Source organism: Petaurus breviceps, unplaced genomic scaffold, assembly GCF_028583685.1.
Source record: "Petaurus breviceps papuanus isolate PSGF00001 unplaced genomic scaffold, PetGlider_PUasm1.0 188, whole genome shotgun sequence".
Lineage (NCBI taxonomy): Eukaryota > Metazoa > Chordata > Mammalia > Diprotodontia > Petauridae > Petaurus > Petaurus breviceps.
Window position 1 is genome coordinate 9,240,251 of NW_027185804.1, and position 25,324 is coordinate 9,265,574.

The 25,324-nt window shown below is 43.7% G+C and overlaps 2 protein-coding genes across 2 annotated transcripts in view; both read right to left on the minus strand.

Moving 5' to 3' along the window:
- The window catches only part of LOC138163762 (solute carrier family 15 member 2-like), a 44,632-nt gene extending 35,799 nt beyond the window's left edge, over positions 1–8,833 (minus strand). Inside the window, exons 1-2 of the mRNA XM_069091273.1 lie at positions 7,987–8,833; positions 7,634–7,718 (exon numbers count right to left, since the gene is read on the minus strand). Coding sequence (XP_068947374.1) covers positions 7,634–7,718; positions 7,987–8,040 — 139 coding nt within the window. The 5' untranslated portion in view covers positions 8,041–8,833. The remainder of the gene's footprint in view (positions 1–7,633; positions 7,719–7,986) is intronic.
- Positions 8,834–15,213: 6,380 nt separating this feature from the next.
- On the minus strand, positions 15,214–23,249 carry LOC138163763 (eukaryotic translation initiation factor 3 subunit F-like). Its single transcript, XM_069091274.1, has 8 exons — positions 22,925–23,249; positions 21,217–21,287; positions 20,842–20,921; positions 18,590–18,727; positions 17,695–17,786; positions 16,844–16,980; positions 16,528–16,641; positions 15,214–15,522 (listed from the first exon to the last, which is right to left on the minus strand). Exons 1-8 carry the CDS (start codon positions 23,232–23,234, stop codon positions 15,445–15,447), a joined length of 1,020 nt encoding a protein of 339 aa, XP_068947375.1. The 5' UTR covers positions 23,235–23,249; the 3' UTR covers positions 15,214–15,444.
- Between the last annotated feature and the right edge of the window lie 2,075 nt (positions 23,250–25,324).

A 25,324-nucleotide genomic window follows, 5' to 3' on the forward strand; every position in this document is an offset into this window, starting at 1 on the left:
GTGTGTGTGTGTGTGTGTGTGTGTGTGTGTGTGTGTGTGTGTGTGTGTGGTGGGTGGTTGAAAGTAGGCTGCTGTCTGGCTGGGGCATGACTCTAGATTAAGAACCCCCCAGGACTCAAGAGACTCTGCCCAAAACACCTTCCTCACCTTTCTTCAGACCTAGGAGGAAAAAGGGCTGAGGGAGACCAGTTTTGGCAGAAGAGAGGACTTCAGCAGAATCGGGAGGAGGAAGTTGTATAGGTTAAGTCAAGCCAACAAGCATTTATTAAATGTTAACTGTGTGTCCAACACTATCCTAAGCACTGGGGACACAAGGTAGGCAAAACGCAATCTCTGTTCTCAAGAGGCTTATGTTCTAATGGGGAGACAATGACTAGGAAACACAACCTACAGGGAGTAGATGAAAGGCAAACAAAAAACATAAGGATGAGGTAGGTGGCAAGTCGAGTAAAGAAAAGGTAGATGGAGTAATTCATCAAACTGATGGAGTGGACTGGTGGGTGGGGCAAATTAGTGAAACAGACTGAGGTTGGTGCAAGCTTAGGAAAGATAGGTATGGTCCGTGGCAGTGTTGACCAAAAGGGGGGAAAATATGAGTGGGGTATAAGATGGTAATTGGCTATAAAAGTGCTTAAGGTCGAGTCATGTTCTTGTTTCAGTCTTGTTCCATTCTGTGACCCCAATGGGGTATTCTTGGCAAAGATACTAGAATGATTTGCCATTTCCTTTTCCAGCTCATTTTACAGATGAGGAACTGAGGCATATAAGGGTTAAGTGATTTGCCCAGAGTGACACAACTAGTAAATGTCTGAGGTTGGATTTGAATTCAGGTCTTTCTGACTTCAGGCCCAGTGTTCTATCCACAATGCCACCTCCATACCTAAGGTTGATGCATAAATACCCACAATTAGTTCAAATAAACAAGACTGGAAAGCTCAACCATCAATGGTTTCAATGAAAAGGGTTTTCCCTATCAATGAGAAAGAAAAATGGAATTTGTGTCAAAAATTTTTTTAGAAAGTACAAAAGATGAAAGCAAGGGCAGATAACAGAATGAATACAGGAGCATTGGCATGGTCTTATAAAAAATATCAGAATGATTTAGCTCGCGATGAGCTGAGTTTGACAAGGAGAGCTAAGGAGCTAAAAAATGTCTTTTGTTTTTGTGTTTGTGCTTTAGCTATATTTAGAGACAGAGGATGATCAAAGAAGGGATAGAGATCTAATTTTTGTGTGGGGTGGATGGGACAGTGTTTGCTTGGTTTTTCTTCCTTCTCAAAGAGGACCAAAATGACATCACTATGTTGGTGTGTGTGACTGTGGCTGATCAGACCAACATGAACTCAGAAGGCTCTACCACAGGTTGGGCACAAATAGTGAATGTGAACATTTGAAGTGGTGTTGCCTCTAAATTTGCTCATCTCACTATGTTGGAGTCAAGGTATGGTGTGTGTGACTGTGGCTGATCAGACCAACATGAACTCAGAAGGCTCTACCACAGGCTGGGCACAAATAGTGAATGTGAACATTTGAAGTGGTGTTGCCTCTAAATTTGCTCATCTCATCTTTCTTTTGAGCTACTTCAGTAAAACTCCTTTGCTCATGGAGCACAGCACCTTCTTTGATGAGGGCATGTCAGGTCCTTTGCCAGTATCTCCCATATCACGTAATTAATTCCAAAGTTCTTCAGACACTTGAATGTCTGAAGTATTGCTTGTCCTTGTATTACTTCTTCTCCCCTCCGTGTGAGCACTTGCCTCATGTGAGTTATCTATAAAATAGTCTGTTAGGAAAGCGTATGTTTGGCATTTGAACAACATGGCCAGCCCATTGGAGTTTCACTCTCTGTGAAAGAGTTTGAACGCTTGGCAGTTCAGCTTGAGAAAGGACCTCAGTGTCTGGCACCTTATCCTGCCAGGTGATCTTCAGAATCTTCCTAAGACAATTCAAATGGAAGTGCTTCTGTTTCCTGGCATGGCTCTGGTAGACTGTTCAGGTTTCACAGACATACAACAATGAGGTCAGCACACCAGCTCTGTAGACCTTCAGTTTGGTAGGCAGTCTAATACCTTTTCTCTCCCACACTCCTCTCTACACAGCCTCCCAGACACTGAGTTAGCTCTGACAGTGCATGCATCAGCCTCATCTATGTGTACGTCCCCAAAAAGTACACTGCCATGTGAACCTATCCACAGCATTCAATATTTCTCCATTTGCTGATGGTTCCACGTCTGGATGGTGTGGTGCTGGCTGATGGAGAATCTAGTATCTTGGTGTTCATTGTCAGGCCAAAATGAGCACAAGCAGCAGGGAATCTCTCCATACTCTGTTGCATCTCAGCCTCAGAAGCTCAATTGAAGACTCGATCATCTGTGAACAAAAATAAATCACGCACTCCATCTCCATCCAGTTATTTTTGGCTTGTAGCCTTGTTTCAAGTTAAGTAATTTGCTGTCAGTGAGGTAGCTGACCTTGATGCTGCTTTCATCCTCACTGGAGGAGTCTGAGATCAGTAACTGAAAACATCATGCTGAAAAACCTGTGAGCAATCAGACTCCATTGGTAACTGGGGAAAGTCTGAGAGCATTGTCCATGATCCAGAACCTCTGCAAACATGCCATCGTGGAACTGGAAATACTGATGAACTTCTACAGACAATAAAATTTTGCCATAATTTTTCACAAGCCCTCATGACTGGCAGTGTAAAAGGCCTTGGTCAGATCAATGAGCATTTTGTACAGACTGGTCTGCTCTTGGCATTTCTCCTGGAGTTGTTGGGCAGTAAACACCATATCAGCCATTCCTTGGCCATTTCTGAAGCCTCACTGGTGCTTGGATGGACGATCACCTTCCAGGTGAAGGGTCAGCCTATTAAAGAGAACTCTGGCAAGAACCATGCCAGCAGTGACTGAGAGAGACCCCCTCACCCCCATGATTGTCACTGCACCATATATATCCTTTTCCTTTATGGAGATGGACAATGGAGGTGTGCTTGAAGTCCTGAGAGATAACCCTCCCCTTGCCACGTAACCTAGAAGATTTCAGTCACCTTTTGTAAGAGTAGTGAACCTCCTGCTTTGTAAATCTCTGCTGGAATAGAATCAGCACCAAGAGTGTTGCCACACTAGAGGAACCAAATGGCATTCACAACCTCTTCTTCAGTTGGAAGTTAGGCTAGAGAGGGATTGACTTCAACCTGAGGTATATGGTCAATGGCTTCAGTATTGGTTGATGACACTCCGTTGAGTCAACACTATGGAAGTATTTGGCTCCTATCTCCATCTGTCCTTATCACTAATCAATGTGGCTTCATCAACACTGAGTAGTTGAGATGCACCATAGGTTTTTGGCCCATAAATAGCCTTCAGGGCATCATAAAGGCACTTTGGATTGTTACCATCAACATAAAACTTGAATTTCACCCGCTTTCTTACTGAGCCAAGACTCCTTCATCTCTTTGCAAGCTTTGCTTGCAAAATGGTGTTAAATGCTGCCGTCTTAGAGACAGATGAACTGTCTTGTTGGTAAACCCTGTGGAGTTCTCATTTTTCATTCAGCAGCTTCTGAATTTTCCTGTGATTTTTGTTAAATTGATGTTGGTGAGTGCTCTGGCCCAGATGAATAAATGTGTGGGGGGGGGGGGGGGGGGAGTGTACAGCAAACTTCTGAAAGCTGCCCTCTTAAGTGTTGGTTCAATTTTCCCTCTGAGTTATCAACAATCTGTTCACCATGTAGCAATGCTATAACCTGCTGACATTCATCTTTGCCTTGGGGCTATTGTTTTTGTTGAATTGGGAATATTTAGCTTGCAGAGGATAAGCCTAGGTATGACCGGTTCAGCACTCTGTGGCATACATTGACTTTGTCACTCTCACATCCTGTGTCTCCTCCTTACATAGTCTATTAAATGCCAATGTTTGCTGTGAGGGTGCATCCATGAAGTTCTGTTGGGTTTAGGTAAACGGAAGACAGTGTTGGTGATGAAAAGGTCATGAAATATACAAGTCTTCAGTAGTAAGTGACTGTTGCTGTAGCTGTTTCTGACTCCATTCCACCCAAGGACTTGCTGCCATGTCTGAACCTACTCTTGCATTAACATCACAAAGAATTATAAGCTTGTGGGGCGGCCAGGTGGCTCAGCGAGTAAGAGCACCAGCTCCAGTGTCGGGATGACCTGTATAAAATCTGGGCTCAGATACTCAGCACCACACCCAGAAATAACTGGCTGTGTAACCTTGAGCAAGTCACTTAACCCCGATTGCTTAAAAAAAAAAAAGAATGATAAGCTTGTCCTCTTTTGACACATTGATGATGAGGGTTTCCAGATCTTCATAAAATTTTTCTTCAACTTCATCAGGGTTCATCATGGTGGGAACATAAGCACTGTATTGATGTGGTGTGGCATTTTCCTGCAAGTGGCATTCGCATTGTCATTCACTCTTGGTAGGCATATAAGCCTGCTGACTAGATTAGTTTTGATTATGATGTTGCCAACATCGGCTTTGTGGCACTCCCTTTTACTCCAGCCACTCCAGAAAAAATGTGTATCCAGCTCTGATTTCAGTAAACTGGCCTTCATTTGCCAGCCCTGTTTCACTCAGGGCTGCTATTTGGATGCAGTACCTACAAAGTTCTCTTGCATTAAAAGCTGTTCATCTTTTAGGTCCACTGGATTTTGTATTGTTCATGGGTGTGAACACATTCCAGGCACCAATGGTGAGTGGGACAAAAAATTTTTTTTTAAGCAATCGGGGTTAAGTAACTTGCTCAAGGTTACACGGCCAGTTATTTCTGGGTGTGGTGCTGAGTATCTGAGCCCAGGATTCGATCTCCAGGTCATCCTGACACTGGAGCCGGTGCTCTTACTCACTGTGCTACCTGGCCGCCCCGGGACAAAAATTTTTGTACTCTTTTTTTTGGTGTGCGTTTTGTCTGCAGGGTGGGATCCCCACTACCACAGTAAGCAGACCAGCGTTGGGTGAGGCAGACAATTTTTAGGGCACCTTTTCTAGTCCCTTCCTCCAGCCAGAAGGTAAGCAGTGTGGTTCTTTAAAAAAAGCTGCTCCGACTCCCAGTGGACTTCCAAATCCCACTGCCACTTCAGTCCAGTGAGAATATGTGTCTATGGCCTGGGTCACCTCTGTACAGGGTTGTGACTACAGCTCCCGAAGTACCTAGAATACCTAGAAATACCTAGAACCAAGAGAAACTATTATCCATAGTGGAGAAATGTTAGAAGACTTCCCAGTAAGGATGTCCATGGCCACCACTATTTGATATAATCACAGAAATACTAGGGGCATGGCAGTAAGTTAAGAAAAAGAAACTAAGGGAATATACAAAGGCAAAAATAATACCAAATGATCATTTTGCTGTTGTTGCAGATAATATGATGATTTTCATAGAAAACTTTAACCTAAAAAAGTTAATAGAAATTGCTAACAACTTTGATAAATTAATAGCATATCCAATTGGCCCACAAAAAATCATCAAACTTTCTGCATATTCCCAACAAATTCCAGCAGGAAGAGAGAGAATAAGAAATTCTATCCAAAATAACTAAAGAATGTACAAAACTCTGGTAGTTCATCAGACAAGACACACACAGGAATTATACTAATATAAGTACAAAATCTTCACTTTTTCAGAGATAACATAAGATCTAAATAATCAGAGAGATAGCAATTGTGGTTGGGTCATGTCATAATAAAAATGATGACATTACCTAATTAATTTATAGATTTGGTGCCATATCAATCAAACTACCCAAGGGTAATATTATAGAATTAGAAAAAAATTCACGTGGAAGAACGAAAAGAATCTCAAGGACAATAATGAATTAAATTGGCAAAGAAGGGAATCTAGTAGTACCCTATCTGAAACTACACTACAAAGTAGTAATCACCAAAATTATTTAGTACTGGTTAAAAAAAATCCAAAAGTTTATCAGTGGAACCGATCAGACAATAGCCAGAGACAACTGAATGTAGTAGCATAATATTTAATAAACCCATGGCCTCTAATTACTGGATTAAGGACTCACTATCTAATCCAAAAAAAACTGCTAGTACAACTAGGAAGCAGTCTGGCTGAAATTAGACTTAGTGATGTAAACTGAAGTGACCACAACCAGTATGATTTATACAACTACAAAGTTGCAGTGGACACCAACTCCAAAAAACTTCAGGACTGATCCATACGATGACTAATTGTGATTTCAGAAGACTGATGATGAAAGCATGCTTCCCATCCCTTGGTAGAAAGGGGATGTAGGTGTAGGATAATGGGAAATACAGTATTAGATACTACCAATATGTGAATTTTTTGCTTAACTATACTTTTTTTGTTACAAGGGGAAAAAAGAGTTGTGGGAATAGGAAGGTGGTGATTGAGATGCAAAAACCAGCATCGATAAAATGCACAGAAAAAAGCAAAGTTCAGAAGGGGGATTCAAACAAGTAGGGCAATGGTGGTACTATCACATTAAATTTAATATATATAAAATAACATATATTTAAAAATTCATTATAATAGATAAATTTTATATACAATCTTTTTCTGTTTATCATGTATGGAAATGTTCATGTTAACTGGTGTCTGTGGAGTCCATAATATTAAAACTTGGAGAAAAGATTAGGCCAGGTCCTAGGACATCAGTGTTCGTGATATAAACATATACAGAGAATTCATGACTTTGGCATCCATGGAGTCACATTTCTCTAGGGTTAGTCAATTCACTATAGTTGACAGGCAGAGAGCTGGCCTTGCCACTAGGAAAACATGGCTTCAAGTCTTGACCCTGGGTTTGGAGTGGCCATGGTTTTTCTGTGTTCCTGGGGCCAGTGTCCATGGATTCTGAAAAGTTTGAACTCCCAAGAACCCAGAATGTGAAGCAGACTGTGGAGTGGCCCAGAGTCCTCATGGGGCTAACATATCTTTGTTTTTGTACACTTTTTTTGTACACTTAGTATTTACTTATATGTGTGCACTTCATATGCCTCTATAAAATTCAGTTTTCTAGAGCCCTGAGGCCATTTCACTTTTATTTGTACCACTGAGAAGTACTTGACATATTATGGGTGCTTAACAGATTCCTGTTGATTGGTTTATTGACTGATGGGGTCTACAATCAAGTCTACATAGGGTCAAAAGATACATGGGATCTGAAATTTATAGGGTAATATATACATACATATATACACATATACATGCACATATAAATGTATTCACATACATACGTATATATACACACAGACCCCGTAGGTTCTTTTTTTGTGCACGTGTCAAAAGATGCCCTTTTAGGATTATGTTCTTAAATCCTAAAATTCAGTTCGAAGTTAATGAAAATAAAGATGATTTTTTCCACATATAATTTCACAGACCCTCTTGGCAGACTGGGAATCCCAGGTTAAGAACCCCTGAGGGGGTGAGTGTCTATTGGTCTTAAGCATTCAGAGGGCTAGAGGGTACATGGGGCATAAGTGTATATGAAACCAAATGTCCATGGGCTCATAGTGGCCATGAAATCTAAATGCATAACAGGTGTTTGGATAGAGGAGTTTTTAGGTAGTAGTGTAGGGGATATTGGTTATAGGAGAGCTGGGGTTGGGAGAAGTAGTGAGTAGGTACATACCAGACATTCCAGAGAAGCTGATACTGTCTAACCACTTAAGGATCAGCAAGATTATCGCAGATACTGGATACTTATTTTTAATCTTCTGTGGGGACAAAGGGTTCAGTGAGAGGTAGAAAATATGCTTGGAGTCAGTTTTGGGAGAGTGATTTGGGGAAAGGATATTCGGGGTGGGGAGTGGTTTGCATAATTTAGAAGAATGAGTCAGGAGAATGATTTGGGGAACTGGTAAAATTTGAGGGGTAGCTGAAAAAATGTTCTAAGAAGTTGGTTTGGAGTAAAGACTTGGGAGGGTAGTTGGGAGATGGTCAAGGGAGTGGGAACCTTATTTCAAGGTGGGAAGTCCATCATACCTTGATGCTTAATAACTCATTCTCTTCACACTTCTCAATATCTGAAGCTTCCATTTTAGTTACAACTCCCAACGACCTTCAACGGATCCTCGGCCTCCAGGGGTCATGGAATCCTGGGGACCCTCTAGGGGTCACTGCTTCCATCTTCCAGTTAGGGCTAGGCAGTGTGTTGGTCTCTAGTTCTGAAACCTTCCTCTTCCTCTTCTCAGATCCTCCAGCTGAATAATGATGAGCAGTGTTGATTTCTAAGAAACAATCCTAGGAGTGGTCAATGATGCTACCTATAGTCTCTCCCCTATTTAACCAATTCTGAACACTATTATTAAATTTACTAGAGTGTATTACTCCATTCAGAAACTTTCAATGGCTCACTCTCCCACCTTCAGCTGAAACCCCTCAGCCTTCAAAGCCCTATGTAACCTAACTTCCATTGCCTTGGGACATAAACTTTTCCCCAGGTTAGTTTCTTTAGTTGCTCCCAGTAACAGGCACACCCCCAGTTCCACACTTTTCCTCATACTGTTTCTACAACCAAAATCCCTTCTCCCAAATTTCTCTATATCCAAATCCTGTCCATCCTCTAAGGCCCAGCTAAACACTCATAACCCTTCTGTAGTCTTTCCCAACTACTTCAGACTAATCTAAGCTCTTCCTTGACCTATCACACTGTAGTCAGAACTATCTGACTATTCACTGTCTTAAGTTATTCTCTAATGGTTTACAAAGTAGACTTTAAGGGGTGGGTGGCTAGGTGGCGCAGCGAATAAAGTGCTGGCCCTGGAGTCAGGAGGACCTGAGTTCGGATCTGGGCCCAGACACTTAGCACAAGAAAACTAGCCATGTGACCTTGGGCAAGTTACTTAACCCCAATTGCACTTCAAAAGGCAAAAAAAAAAAAAAAAAGAGTAGATTTTAAGCAGTTTGAGGGCAGGGACTCTTATCTCTGTGCCACAGTCATCATAGAGGCATCGTGCAGACTTTTGCTGCCTGGAGTTGTAAAGGAAGTCAAAATCTATAGCCAATGTTCTTTTGAAAACCAGAAAGAACATCTAAGCAGCAAGTGGAAATGAGAGATGTGACAAATGAAAAGGTCACGTTATGTCTCAGAATAGCCCAAGAATTTTTTCTTGGCTGGGGAAGGGGGGAGAGGGGGAGGAGAGCAGACCCATATTTGTACTGTTTTTCCTAGACTGTGTGCCCATACCTATTTTAAGCAAACTTTTAATTAGAATGGTGAGCTTTTAGCATAGATCTCACATTTCCTCCTCTTCCAATTCTATTTCACAACCACCAACCCAGAACTTGACTCCTTAGGGAGCAGTTGCAAATATATAAAATGAAGACTCTGCCCTAAAAATGTCTACTAAATCCCAAATGTATTAGGGATTGTTATAACACATCTGCTAAGTGGCCATTCATTTGTTTGAAGACTCCTTGCGAGGGGAAGCCCACTCCTTCTGAAGGCAGCCAACTCCCCTTTTGGACAGCTCTAATTATTGGTAAAGTAACATACAAAAATAACTAACACAAGGTAGCATGGAATAGGATTTATCTACCACCCTTTTTTTTTGGAGGGCAGTTGGGGTTAAGTAATTTGCCCAAGGTCACACGGCTAGTTTGTGTGTGTGTGTGTAAAGTGTCTGAGGCCAGATCCAAACTCAGGTGCTCCTGACTCTAGGGTCAGCACTCTACTCACTGCACCACCTAGCTGCCCCTATCTACCACTTTCTACAATAGCGGCTTGTAACTAATCAGCTTGGAGACATGGTATGGTCATGTGTTCCCTTGGGAAGTGGCTCGTGGTGGCAGTGACCCTTTGGCACTTATTTCTGGCCATGTTGTGCCCAGTCTGGGAGCCTGTGCTTTTGTGCTGACAAGTGATTGGTTCAGTACATCCCCCCCCATTCTGAGATGCTTGTTACTTTGGTTGACTACAGGTTCTTTCAAGGGATAAGTGCTAGGGCACCAGCTTTAGCTTTAGTCCTTTTTCCTGGTAGTGTTGCCTCTGCCTGTTGGAAGGACAAGCCACCTGTGCTCCTCGAATGATCTCATTTGGTCTCTGGCAGCTTTCGCTGATCTTGAAAGTGACCTATCTTATGCCTCTGCCATGGAGGACACTGCAGATAGCCCCTGAGCACATTGGGAGACTGATCCTATGATGGATGGCGTTGAGGTTTCCTGCTCTAAGAAGCACAATGTGCCACCGAAGTTCAAGAGGGAGAGAATGTGCCTGATACTGAAGTCCGATAAAGACTCCAAGTGCACCTGGAAGATGGCTGAGATGGCAGTAGCAAGCAGGCCAGCTTGGCTCAATGATATACAGGGAAGTAACTGGGAATAAGACTGGAAAGGTCACAGGATCACTGCCTAGCTTTCCCCAAAACAACCTTTCCATTCCCTGGGCCAGAATCTACAGTGGCTCCCAAGGACAACCTACTAAATTGAGCTGGCCTCTCATACTGGCTCTTACCGACATCCTCCATGCTTTGACTCCCAACCAAAGCAGCCTGGCCGAGTGGAAAGCTGACCTCGCCGCCAAGACTTGCTTCTTACACTTCTGGGAACATCAATAAGCAAGCCACTTACCTGCTTTGGGCTTGTTTCCTCAAGGGTAAAGGGGAGAAAGTGCCCTGCTCACAGGGCTGGTCCCTCGAAAACAAAGGGAAATGAGGCTAGCATGGTAGATGCAACACCAAGGACTTTTGTAAGAGACATTGATGACCTTGAGGGCTACAAGGACAGGTGGATGCAAACTGGCATTGCATGACGAATGCTGCATCCCACCTAAATGAAAGGCAGTCCAGGGACAACCTAAAGGAATTTGTATTTTCATTCATCTACATATAGGACAAGTAAGAGGGCTTTACTAAAAGATAGCAAAAGGTCTCCCTGAAGAGCAGCACAGCATCCTGGTGGCTCAAGCCAGGCCCAAATTAAAAGACCTGGATTTAATCCTAACTCAGACCCTGGGCAAACCACAATTTCTGAGCCCATAAAATGGAGACAAGAGCATCTAGATCGCAGGGTCATCACAAGGCTTAAATGAGGTAAACTGAGGTTCTTTTCATAGCTACAAGTGCCATCATTCCTTTCTCCCTCCCTCTTCTGCTTCTCTATACTATATCCTTATCTGCATCATGGATGCTCATCAAAGGCCTCCCCCACGGGTGGACGATTCAGCAGAATCCAAACTCAGGAGGGATTCCCAATGGGTGAAGTCCTCCAGCCTCCTGTTTGTGTAGGACACTATACTCACTGCACTAAGTCTTAAAATAGTGCTGGGCCTCCTGGAAGAGACTTGTCACAACTCAAGTTTGGCTTGACTATATGCATGGGAAAAACAAAGTGGATGAAGAATGTCTACAGTCTAGAAACAACTGGGCCTAACATGCAGGTGGATGAAGAACAGAGAGCCTGACCACCTGCAGCTGGACCAAACAGGAAGAGACAAGGTTCAGTGACCTTCAGGAAAAGGTGAAGCTTCTTTAATGACCTCAAGCTTCTTCCAGAAACAAAAGTCTATCTTTTTAATAATAACATTCTACTGGCAGTATTATATAACTATAGAACATAAAATGCAACAGCAACCAAGTAACTCAAAATTAATCACCGATAGGCAATGGAGAAATTTATGGTCAATGAGAGTAGGCTGAAACAGAACCAAAGAGTAAAGGGTGATGGACAGTTGCCATTTCACTAGTATCCTCACAATGCAAAGGCATATTGGGTGAATCCTCTGGGGAGGGCAGGAACAAGTCTCTCAGGATGGGCAGGCAGGGATGGCTTGTGATCTCTATCACTGAAAGGAGACCAGGGATCCACTGGAGTGCCAGCATTACAACAACGATTAACTGAGAATAGTTAAGAGAAATTCCCGAGCTCATAAAGAATTACCAATTTGTTTCAAAATCTCAGAAACAGCCACCAATTCCTTCTGAGTAGGTTAGACACTTCACTTAGGACAACTGCACAGGTACTAAATGGAAGGAAACATTAGTTCACATATTAATGTGCTTTAAATGCATTTCCCATTTAATCTCCATGATAATCCTGTGACATATGCAGGCCATATGCCCAATCTGGTGACAAGCCTCTCTGAATACAAAGAACTAGATTCTACTATTCTAAAAGCCCTCAGTCCTACTCATCCAATTCTTTTTTTTTTTAAGCAATCGGGGTTAAGTAACTTGCTCAAGGTTACACGGCCAGTTATTTCTGGGTGCGGTGCTAACTATCTGAGCCTGGGTTTGATCCCCAGGTCATCCCAACACTGGAGCCGGTGCTCTTACTCACTGAGCCACCTGGCCGCAATTGGGGTTAAGTAACTTGCTCAAGGTTACAGGGCCAGGTGCTAAGTGTCTGAGCCCAGATTCGATCCCCCAGGTCATCAAGACACTGGAGCTGGTGCTCTTACTCGCTGTGCTACCTGGCCGCCCCCTCATCCAATTCTAAAACCAGCTCATCGTACCACCAGAGTTCACTATTTTGTCCACAAGAATATACTGTTTCTGTCAAACATCTTGTTGAAATTCAGATATATTATGTTTAAGATATCCCTCATGCTGTCAATCATATCTGACAGGCCTTGTTTTTGACGAACACTGACTTCCATGTGCTCACAAATCAATCCTTTAGTGTTCAAGCCTTCTGATTTTTCTGGGCCTGTTCCTTCATCTGCAAAAGGGAACTGGAAGACATATTTAAAAAAAAACCCTCTAGGTTTAAATCCTAGAATGCCATGTTCTAAAATCCTAAGGCAACTACAAACCTCAAAATCACCAGCATAAAAATCCACCCTTTTTGAAACCCAGAAAATTTGCCCATATCCATCTAATCCAGTAACATCTTCCCTATGCTCCCATTCTCTTATATTTCAAAGACCAGCAACAGTAAATAGTTCAGCAATCACAACTCTCCATCCTCTCAATATGCATAAAGGACTTTATTGACTTTTAGCTATGAGAATCCCCAACTAGATTTTTAAGATTCTTGGGGAAAGGAATTACCTATTTTTGCATTTTTCTTTTAGTGGTAGGATAGTGCCTTACACACAGCAGACATTTATAGAATCAGAGACATAGAGTTGGAAAGGTCCTTTGTGGTCATTCATTTAGTCCCATCTCATTTTAAACATGAGGTAATTGATGCCCAAACAGGTGCAATGACTCATCCAAAGTTACAAACCTAACAAATGGCAGTTATGATTTAAATCCAATTGCTTCAATTAAATAAATATAAAATACATTAAAAATATTTCCACTAGACCATGCCGCCAGTATTTGTTAACAATTAAAGTCAGAGGGGCAGTGCAGTGAGTAGATCACCAGCCCCAGAGTCAGGAGGACCCAAGTTCAAATCCAGCCTCAGACACTTAACACAAAAACTAGCTGTGTGACCTTGGGCAAGTCACTTAACCCCAACTGCTCTCCCCCCCCCCAAAAAAAGTCAGATTCAATGGAATTCTTGATGGACTGAATTCCTTGTTATAGGAGACCTATTAGACAATTTTAATAGACCTTTTTTTTCCAATTCTAATTCTCTCCTCATCCCTCCTGCTGCCAACTAACACTCCTTTATTACTACCCAATTGTATCCATCCATTAAGACTCAGTTCTCTGTACCTCTTACACTAAATCCTGACTCCCCAAGTTTTTGTCCTCTGAACACCAGTCAACTCTACTGATGCCTTTTTGGGAGTTTGTTTCCTGCACACATTTCAATCTTGACACGCAGATTACAACCTCTTTGAAGGGAGAGTGTTTCTCAGCATCCCCCTTCTCTCCCAACACAAAGCTGGTCATGAAATACATGCCCAAGGAATATGAGAGCAGAATACACAATCATCTGAACTTTGCTTTCCTCTCACCATTTCAAACAGTAAGGGCTCAACATCTGCTACAATCTCCAGTCTCCCACCTAACACTTCCTGGATTACAAGTATAGCACTAATTTAGATCTATGAGATCCTGAAAACACATCCAGAGCAGTGCTTGTGAAATGACAGAGAACCTGGGGGTGGCTAGGTGGCGCAGTGAGTAAAGCACTAGCTCTGGAGTCAGTTCGGTTGCGGTCTCAGACACTAAACACCCACATACACATACAAAAAACTAGTCATGTAACCTTGGGCAAGTTACTTAACCCCAATTGCCCTCCAAAAGGCCAAAAAAAAAAAAAAAGAAAGAAATGATAGAGAACAGCAAGTCCTTTGGTCACAAGACTAGTCCTGGCAGAACTTCTACTGTTTTAAAATGGCTATTTATGGGCATCAACTGTTTTGTTTCTGCCTCTGTATCCCTAGCACCTACAACAGGGCCTTTGTAAAGAGTGGCAGCTGACTCCTTACTGAATGGAGTTACATCCAATACATCCAACACCTACCACTGTGCTCCACAAAAAGAAGTTAGTTAACACATGCTTGTTATAGGTGAACAGGATTGCTGGTAAGAATTTGCTTTATAAAAATAGCTTTTTTGAATAACACCCAACTGTATAAGAAATACCACCATGAAAAATTGTTAAGACACAAAAAGAAAAAGGAAAAAAGGACAGCCTCTGATTGAAGTAGGGATGTCCAAGTCTATATTATACAGGAAGATCTCCAAGAGTCAAATGGGGTACAAATCTTCAGCTAACACAATGCAAAGAACGCTTACGACTTATTCGGCCCTTGGGTGATTCATTCAATCTCCCTGAGCCTCATTTTCCTCTGTAAAATAAAGCTGGGTAAATGACTTCTGAGGTAGTCACTCCCACCTCTAGACTCATAGCCCCGTGTCCCCAGAACCACAATCAAATCAAAGTCTAACCCTCCTCACTAGCCCTAAAGGAAGGGCAGAATGTGGTCATAAGGCAAGGGCACAGCAAACAGGAGTGACAGAGTCCTACCAATGGCAGGAGGAGAATCAGAAGCAGAAAAGACTGCTAGGATTCTCTCGCCCAATATCTGATGTTACATATCTCTTCTATGATATAAATGAGGCAATGTTTTAACAACAGGCTGACAAGGAATAGAAGTGGTTAACCTCGTATGTCAACTTAGTTATCAACTAAGCTGGCCTGGCTGAACATTAAAGACAGTGAGGGCTGCGGTGGGATGGGTTAGAAGAGACTTGACTTCCCCAGCTGGCAGAGATTAGCATTTTGAAGAGCTTCCCACTATCCAAAAAATCCTTCCTTGCCTAACACCTCCAAAAGGACTAATTTCTTGATTTCAAGACAGTCTCCAAGTTAGCATTCTCCTCCCCCAAGGGAAAGGTCACAATCAATCCCTTACCCAGAGGGAAAAGGGATGTCTGTGTTTTATTTGGAGTTATAAACAGCTCATCTACAGAAACAGGCAACTTAAAGGTGACGACTGAAGAAGAATCCGCTTTTCTTCGCTCTATCCTATAGGTCGGGTCAAGTGAGGACCCACATCAGGTGGAGTTGCTGGCTGTAGCTGCTGCTCATTGGGTTTCCTCACAGGCTCACAAGTTTCTCATTGAGAGCAATCTGTGACTGGGTTAGGTTGGCAAGGTAAGTCACCATCAACAGGTCCTGGTGAGGAAGGACAATGTAATTAGAAGGCAGGAAAAGCAGACCGGACATAAGCATCTTTTTCATGAGGTGCTGTGAGAGAGGCTAGGCAGGGGAGCCAAGAGGACTGAACAAAGAATAGTCTGGACAAAGAGAATGGGCTTCTGGTGCAGCTCATAGGCTGGTTAATAACAGAAATGTCTCCAAAGCTAAGACACTTCCTTTAGGCCCTGTAATTTCCTGCTTGATATGTTGTTCTTTCTGTCCTACTAACGGCCTGACAAGCGGAGGGGGACTGAGATAGTCACATTCCTGAAACCTTACGGTCTTAGGAAGCAGTGCTGAACTTCAGAGGAAAAAATGCTTGCTTGCTGTGTTCCAAACAGCTTTGCATGGTGAAGTCAGTATTAACAAGGGCCAAAAGGCCTTTCTGGAAATCTGTCCAAAGGGTGCTTTGCAGGATGGACCCAACTCCACTCAAGCCCTTGCTTAGATCCCAATCACAAAAGGAGCTGAGGGGAGACAAGGGAATGCGGCCTACTAGACTGTGACCAACCTACAAACACTGAAAAGTCTATTTTGTTTTAACCTGTCACCTGTCTGGGTCCAGCCCCTAAGCACAGCATTACCATACTGCAGTTCACAGGCATTTAAAGGTCTGAACTGGATTGTTCTCAGGCCTTATTCTGGCTTATGGGGCTGGTTCAGGACAGAGTTTACCCCTCCCTGTACCCCCAAGGGTGGCAGAAGCTATTCTCACTGCTCCCCCCCCCTTTTTTTAAGGCAATTGGGGTTAAGTAACTTGCTCAAGGTTACACAGCCAGGTGTTTCTGGGTGGGTGCTAAGTGTCTCAGCCCGGATTCGATCCCAGGTCATCCCGACTCTGGGGCCGGTGGCTCTTACTCTCTGTGCTACCTGGCCACCCCTCTCACTGCCCTTCTTTAAGCAGCCTCCTCTCTGTCCCATTATAAATATCCTCACTACTGTGACTAAGGACAGGCAGGATACAAGACTTGGGTATCTCACATTGATGTTGCTGTTCAGCATGGTCTCGAAGTCCTCAGGGGCAATCTTGGGAACTTGGTTAACCAGGCCCATCAGGAAGCGGCCCACGGTGTTGTCAGCTGACACCTTTCCGGACTGAATAACAAAACGAGATTTCATTATAACAGGAAAGATGCATTTTTTTGTCTATGGAGAGCAGGAATAACTCAGATAGCCTGGCTTCCTTGGTGCCCCCACCCCTTTCCTGCCCATGCTATTCCGCTTACTAGCAGATCCTTAGGGCATCCTACACCTGCTTCCCACCTTCACCACACATTTTTTCCCCTCCTCCCCTCACCAGCACATCCTCAGCATACTGCAACACTGTGCTTAGAGCATCCTGGATCCGGGCTGATGCACCACCAACTTGCTGCAGATCACTTGAAAGGCCAATCACACGGTTGGGGCTGAAACATGTCTTCATGATCAGGTCAACTGTGGGTTAGGGAGAAGGGAATGTTGATCTACACTGGTCACTTCTGTGGCTACTAAAAGGCTCGTTTCCTTGTCCTTCCAGCTAGTCCCTCCCCTCCATGTCCTACAGGAAAATGGGAGCACAGAATTCCAGTCTCCATGAAAACATATGGTTAATTCCAGAACTCAAAGACTGCTACTAGAAAAGGAAGACATAGCGTAATAGCAAGGCACGTGAAGGTGAGACTGAAGAGCTCATCAACTTCCACCTCCCTCTGCAGAGGCAACCACCACAAAGTAGCCAGAGGATGCCCACTAGAGTCTAATGACTAGACAAACAAGCCCCAAATGCTCAGAGCGCTTATGTCTGACTGGTTCCTATTTCTGTTCTTTTGGTGTGATCTACAGCAGGAGCTAAGGGGCAGCACAGTTAGGGAATGCTAAGCAAGGAATAAAGTGAGGAGTCTAAATCAGAGAATAAGAGGAGGAGAAAATGGAACACAAAGGCTTCTTGGTGGAGGCTGGGGTCGGAAAGAAAGTTTCTCCCTTTAGTGTAGCCTAGTTCCATAGCAAATATATGAAATGGAATCACGGTTACTCCGATGCTTTACTCAGGGGCTGCCCATTTATGAACGGTTTAGACGGGCTGTGGTTCTTATTCAAGGAAAAGTTGCTAATGTACTCAGTCCACTCAGTCAAAGGCTCCACAGGGACAGTGCAGGGAAAGTTACTCACTTCCAATTCGCTCAGTATCATAGTAGACATATTTCACTGTCAGTGGAGTGAACATCACCCCCATTGTTTTTCCAGGAACACCCATGGAAGCGCTGAAAAGAGAGAATATCAGTATCATGAATATCGGCTGAATTTAGTTGTCAAGCAGACTCTGGATAGGGGTTCCCATTGCCCCGATATGACCCTGGGGGCAACAAGTGGCACCAGAGTAACGAAAAGTTGGGGTAAAGAATGCCCTCAAGATATTAGCAAATCTGCAGCAGCAGCCAAGGTTTCTGTGCCAAGGCTCAAAGAAATTTTTGGACACATTTCAACACACCAAAACTTTTATCACATTCTGCAGTAACCATCTGCTCTTTGAGACTATGTTGCTATGAATGGCTCTAACCTTACTTAATCCATCCCTTCCCTTTTAGCCTCAAGTAGCTTGACTGCTCCCACAATCTGGCTTATCTGGAACTCATCACCACCAGGCCTTATTTTCTGCCCTGCCCCCAAACTTTCTACAACCTTGGGAACTGCCATATGACCTGTCTCTTCCATCTCCCCCAATCAGAGTGGGAGCTCCGTGATCAAAATTTGTCTGGTCTTGTCTATTCATAACCTCAGCCCTTAGTTTAGTGCTTGGTACATAGTAAGCACCTTTTAATTCATTCATTCATGGAGTCTGGAAGATACTGGGGAGCAGGAGAAACACTAATGGTCAGAAGGACCAAGAAACCATATGGCTAGGTAAACAACTGTGCAATGACGAGAGGGTTTCAAAGACCAAGATGACAGGGTAGGCAGCTAGTTCAAGAGCAGATGTACCTCTGTTTAAAGTTAACAGACACACAAAGACTGTAAATTTACAGCTATTTCCCAAGCTGGTTCCTGGTCCCTCGAAGCATCATACCTGACGTAGGCTTTGATGCTCATCCGCCCATTCTGGAGGCTGGTGTCCACAGTGAGGTGAATGGGGCTATGGGCCTCCCGGCTGTAGTACTCATGAATCAGTACTGAATGTTCTGTGATGTCATGGCCTGTGGCATACCTGGAAAATATAATTCAAGGAGCATATATTAGGCCCCTGTGACGCTCAGACATTAGTGGGTAAGAATAATTAAATGAGTGTTGGAAGGAACTTCAAATGTCATCTAGTCCAACCCCCTCATTCTATGGATGAGCAAATTGAGGCCTTTAGAAACCAAGTGACTTTCCTAAGGCCACAAAGGCAGTAAATAGCAGGCCTAAGACTGGAAACCCACATCCCTTTGACTCTAAACCCAATGAATTGACACTGAGCTTATGTGAAGTATAACTAATTTTTGCTAATCCTCCCAATGAAATGGAAGACCTTTATCCTTGCCTTGGATATCATGAGAGACTCTAAGTAACAAGATTCCCCTGATCTGCTGGTATTCCCCAGAAAAGTCCTAGAGTTCACTTTATGTTTAACGCCTTTCTTCTCCAGTCCAATTCTGCATAGCCTCTCTTAGCATTTGCTGTGCCCGTGCCCCAAATAGAATGTGCTTTCAATTATACACATAAAAGGTAGTAATTCCCAAGTATGGGGGCAGCCAGGTAGCACAGCGAGTAAGAGCACCGGCTCCAGTGTCGGGATGACATGTGGATCGAATCCGGTCTCAGACACTTATTACCCACCCAGAAACACCTGGCCATGTAACCTTGAGCAAGTTACTTAACCCCAGTTGCTTAAAAAAAAAAAAAATTTCCCAAGTATGGAAGGGCTGTGACCTGGTCCCTGGTCTTCTAAGCCTAATCACAGTATGATCAGGATAAGCCTAAACAAAGAGGCAGCACTAGAATCATGATAGACAAAAGCTAGTGCCTACCTAATCATTTTTCTGAGAAAGAGTACAGACCTGTCATTTCATTAGTATAGGGAAGACATTCTGAAAGTGTGTCCACAGAACCTTGGGACTTCAGGAGGCCTGAGAAGTCAAGAAATATTTTCATGATACTACTAAGACATTACTTGCCTATTAAAACACTCTTCTCTTTTCCAACAACTGTCAACTGGATTTTCTTCATAGCCAAAACAATATACCATAAAAAACAATGTAAAAGCAGATATAAAAATCCAACTGTCTTCTATTAAGGCAGATATTAAAGATTTATAAAAAGTAAAACAATGCCACCATTCTAATATTTTTGTTTTAGAAATGTTACTTTTCATTAAAAGTGTTAATATTTGATGGGTTTTTAATTTTTAAATGAATATTCTAAAAATCTGTTTTAATTTCTAATGTGGTAAATAGCAACAGATATAACCCACTAAACTGAGTGTGTTCCCTCCTCTTCTTCCCCCTACCCCAAAGTTTAAGAACTGCAGGTATAGGAAACTCCTGATGAAGATAGCCCCTATACCAATGCACACCAGCAACTGCTCTGCAATCAAGAAGTTAAGTGACTTACAGAAATACAAGTTTATGTCAACTTTAAGTCCTGAACCTTGGTTTTCTTGACTCCAGTAATAAGAAAAACCTGAAAGGCCAAGGGAAGAAAATGGAGGAGGATTTGCACCAGGGAAAGATCTCATTTTAAAAACAGACCAAGGAACAAACACAAAATCCTGGAGTGTTCTGACACCCTGGGCAAAAACCGGACACAAACTGGTCTAACCCCATGGATATCATGTCCTTAAATGTGGGTGTTTCTGAGGTCTCTGTCCTTAGCCTTCTCTCTAGGGACCTCATTAGCTCCTATAGATTTAATAATTATCTCCACTCCAATTTCCTGAGATTCCATCTTACATCAATTACTGGACATTCCTACTCAATGTCAATAAATCATTTATTAAGTGATTATTTTACATTTATTCTATGCATACTTCTCATTGTACTTTCTAGCTCTCACAACGGAATGTTAAACGTCTTGAGAAGTAATTTTTCATCCTTTCTATATCCTGAATACCTAGCACAGTGACTGGCATATAGCAGATGCTTAATAAATGTCTGTTGGTGGACTGATCCTCTAAAGAAATTGTCCCTAATTTTAACTTTACTCTATGGAAGAATACAGTCAGGTCTGGGACACCAGAGGAAAGCAGCTGTCCCAAAGGCAGCATGCTTATTACCAAAGTTTCACCCACTAGGACTGAAGGGCTTTGCATCTTGCCCTGCCTCAATTTGGAGCCAGACTTACCAGCCCAGAATAAGTTCACTTGGAGAGACTTTCTTGTGTAATTCATACATATTCTTAGCAAATTCCATGTCCACAGCAACCTGTAGAGGAGAACATGAAATTCAAGGTTAAATCCAAGCAACTGATCCCCCAGTGATGAAACTTGAGAGGGGGGAATAAAGAAAAGGACACCTAAAGAAGCAGTCTCTATCCCATAAATGGTAATATAAGAGTCCCAACACAAAAGCAGTAAAACTGACTATAGTCTTAGATGCTCTAACCTTGTGTTCTGCTACAGGGCAAGTAAAAGTGGCTCCTGTGGGCTCTCTGGCCACAGATTAGCTGGTGTGAAGCAAGAGAGCTCCCAGTTATGGTGCATGCCCAAACCCCACTTACCTCATCCTCAGACTCATTATGTGGCACTGAAAAGCAGTTGGTGACTTCTACTGAGTGTTTGTCAATTGTTCCTACAAAAGAAAGAAAACCAGTAATGTATCAGTGCAAGTGACCCATAGACTTATGATACTGCTGACTACATCTTCATCTCCCTTGGGGTTGAGGATCAAGTGAACATCTGCTACATGCCAGTCCTGTGCTAATAAGTATCAAGAGGGTAAAAGGTTATAAGACAAAATCCTAGCCCCAAGAAACTTATGGTCTATATGAGAAGAGGAAGCCATAATAAGAAGAGCTAGCATTTATATAGTACTTTAAGGTCTGCCAAGTGCTTTACATAGGCTATCTCATTTTATTCTCATAGCCCTGTGAGAAGGGGCTATTATTAGCCCAATTTATACATAAGCAAACAAACTGAGAAAGGCTATGAACTGCCCAGGGTCACAGAACAAGTAAGTACCTAAGGCAGCATATAAAAAAATCAGCAGTTATATAAGCATATTATCCAAAATGAAGGTACTTAAAATTTCTGCAAAACCATGCCTACTGGTAGGGGGCAGGGCAGTAAGCAGGGCAAAATTCCTACTCAGATCTTTTTGGCTCTTCCACTGCTTAATTCAGCAGTCTTCAAACTTATTTCTGACTGTGCATCCCCATTAGTAAAAAATTTATAGAGTACATTTCTCCAATTTGTGTACATTTACTTATATGTTATTTACACAGACGACTATACCGTAACCACGTACGTTAGAAAACACAACCATAAACATTCTAACAGATGAGTGACATGTTCACAGAATTGTTTTAAGAAAATCACTTCGGCAGCTACGTGGAAGATGGATGGGAGAACGGAAAGACAAAGAAAGGTGGTCCATTAGGAAGCTGTTGCTGCTGGCACAAGGTGGTGGTTTGAAGGGCATGGAAATAAATATGGCACAACATGGCAACTAACTGGAGATACAGATAAGACGAACCTATTGGCGGTGCTTGTGACAGTAACAGGGCAAGTTTGGGGCTAGAGGCAGTGCAAGGATCTGTCAGGAGTTCCCCCCGCCCCCTCCCCATCCTAGTTACGGACTGGGTGAAACTGGCCTGGAGCCTGCTTCTGGGACGGGATGTGGGGGCTTCCTAAAGAGCACTCAAGTGCCGGTTCAAACTGCCCTGAGGGTCTAAGGCTTGGCTTAAGAGGGAGGACGCGGGTGGTCTGCAGCTTTACTGGACAGTCCGTCCTTGAAACGAATGGACTGATTATTTCTGAAACCCGAGGATCTAATGTTCGGCCTAAGGAGTGTGTGACCCACTCTGCCTTCACCAAATCCCCGGGGAGGATCCAAATTAAAGCCGGGCCGTGGGCAGGCCTTTGGCACCCTTGACTTCCCATTCGTCGTCAGAGCCACACACAGCTCCGCCCTTAAGCTGAGCCTATTTATCCTCTGGCTCGTCTTTCCATTCTGTCCACGAGATCCTCCGCCAAGATGTATCCGGCCCGGCACACGCCTCGATGCCCCCTCCCCCATAGCCAGGGCAGACCTGACAAAACGGGCGGTTGTGGAAGGGGAGTCACGAAGGGCTGAGAGCCAGCCCAACGCCCTGGTTTTACAGATGGAGAAATAGGCTCCTAGAGGTGGTTTTCCGCGGGCCGCAGCCCGGAAGGGGTGCTGGGGCTGTATGGGCTCGCGGTCGCGGGGCGGGCCAGGGCGCCGCTTACCCAGCAGAGTGCCGATGACGCGTCCCGCGCCCTCGTTGCGACGCTCGTAGCTGTCCACGATGGAGGCGAGGATGACCGGGTGTAGCCGGACCACGCGGCCGCCGGGGAACGGCCCGGGGATCCCAGGCCCGAGGGGGGCCGGCGCCGGAGCCGGGGTCGGGGCAGCCGGCGGAGGCGCCGAAGCCGGGGCCTGGCCCTGGGCCTGTGCCGGGGAGGGAACTGGGGCGGAATCCGGTGTAGACGCCGGGGTTGGGGTCGGGGCCGGAGTCGAAGTCGGGGAGGAACCCGAGGCTGCCGTAGCAGCCGCCATGTTGCAGAAGCGCGAAAGGAAGGAAGGAAGGGCGGAAGTAAAGAGGGAAGGGAGGTCCAATGAAGGGGAGCCTCGCTATAGGTCCAGCCGCAGGCACGAAACTTCCTTCTTGGCGCTTATTGGCTACGAATCAGTCTCGGAAAACGAAGGAACCTCGCTTGATTCGGCTGGCCGCGGGGCACCGGAACTTCCGGTTCTCAGCTGGGTTCCGTTGGGAATTTATTCCCCGACACTTGTGTTTCGTCTAGGAGAGTTCCGGGGCACGCAGGACCGGCAGTGGCTAACTTGTAACCCGACAAACTTTTGTTTGCTTTCTTACAAAGCTTAGCAATGACGAGTTGAAGTCCCGTATCTGACCCTTACGTTGTTGTATTTCTCTGAAAAGTTAGGAAGTTTCATAACTTGGCCATAGAGGCTTTTGCTAACATTCACAGAACAGATACTTATTAAGAGCCTACTGTATGGAAATCATTGCTAGTATGAAATAGTACAGAATGAAGAAAGTCAAAACACTTGGATACTTTCCATGAAGGACACTCCACTCCCAACTTTTGTCTCCTCTTAGATGGTAAAGTGGGACAGTTGTGCATACTTGACCCTATAGGAGTGAATTACCATTGCAGTTAAAACTCCCTAATGAAGATTGCAAGGAAGAGTTAGGGTTAGGGTTAGAGTGAAATTAGGTTTAGGGTGAAATTGCTAAAGGAAATCTCTTTGAAAGAATGGCTTCAGGTATTAGCTGTGTCTCCAACAATATAAATATAATACAGACAATATAAATAAATACGTAAGCGTTGGCCAATCAATTTATTAAATTTGAACAGGATAGTTGTAGGTAGGGAAAACACAGCAGTCTGGTAGTAAGAATTCTGGGGGAAGAGGCACAGAACTGTCACCCTGCTAGTTGGGCAAAGGACAAGGATGGTCCTGTGCCAGTATATCCCATGTCTCACAATGGGTTACCTGCATATTGCCTACTGTGAGTAAAAGTCCTTTAGGCAAGTGTATGTTTGGCATTGCAACAATGTGGCGAGCCCCTTGGAGTTGCACTCTCTGCATTCCAGATTAAATGTTTGCCAGTTCAGCTCTAGAAAGGACCTCAGTGTCCAGTACCTCATCCAGCCAGGTGATATTCAGGGTCTTCCTAAGATAATTCAAATGAAAGTGATTCGGTTTCCAGGCATGATGCTGGTAGACTGTCCAGGTTTTACAGGTGTACAACAATGAAGTCAGCACAATAATTCTGTGGACCTTTAGAATGGTGAGCAGCCTAATACTTCTTCTCTTCCGCTTTCCTTTGGAGACTCCCAAACACTGAGCTAGCTTTGGCAATACTTATTTCAACTCATCAGCTATAAGTACATTCTTTGTTGTTCAGTTATATTTCAGTTATGTCTGATTCTTTGTGACCTCATTTAGAGTTTTCTTGGTAAAGCTGCTGGAGTGATTTGCCATTTTTAATTTTACAGATGAGGAAATGGAGGCAAACAGGGTTAAGTGACTTGTCCAGGGTCACATAGCTAGCATAGCTGAGGCTGGATTTGAATTCATGAAGCTGAATCTTCCTAAACTTCAGGCCTGGTGTTCTATCCACTTCAATACCTGTCTGCCCCACGCCTTCACCCCCTGCCCCCAAAAGGTATATTGCCAAGGTAAGTGAGCAGTATTAAAAATTTCTCTATTTGTTGTACCTGATGGTTCCATGTATGGATGGCATGGCACTGGATGGTGGAGAATCTTTGCTTTCTTAGTGTTGTTAGACCAAATTAGCACAAGAAGCAGAGAATTGCTCCATGATTTGTTGCAACTCAGCGTCAGAGGCATTGTGTGCACAGTCATACCGATCCTCCCTCTACTTTAGACTTGACTTGCAGCTTTTTCAAATGAAATAATTTATTGTCAGTGTGGAGCTGACCTTGAGGCTGCTTTCATCCTTGTTGAAGGTATCTGACAACATCACTGAAAACATCAGGCTAAAAAGTATGGGAACAAGCACACAGATCTGCCATGTGAGAGCATGTGAGCATCATCCAGAACCTGTGCAAATATGCTATCGTGGAACTGGCATATAATCTGATGAACTTCTCTTG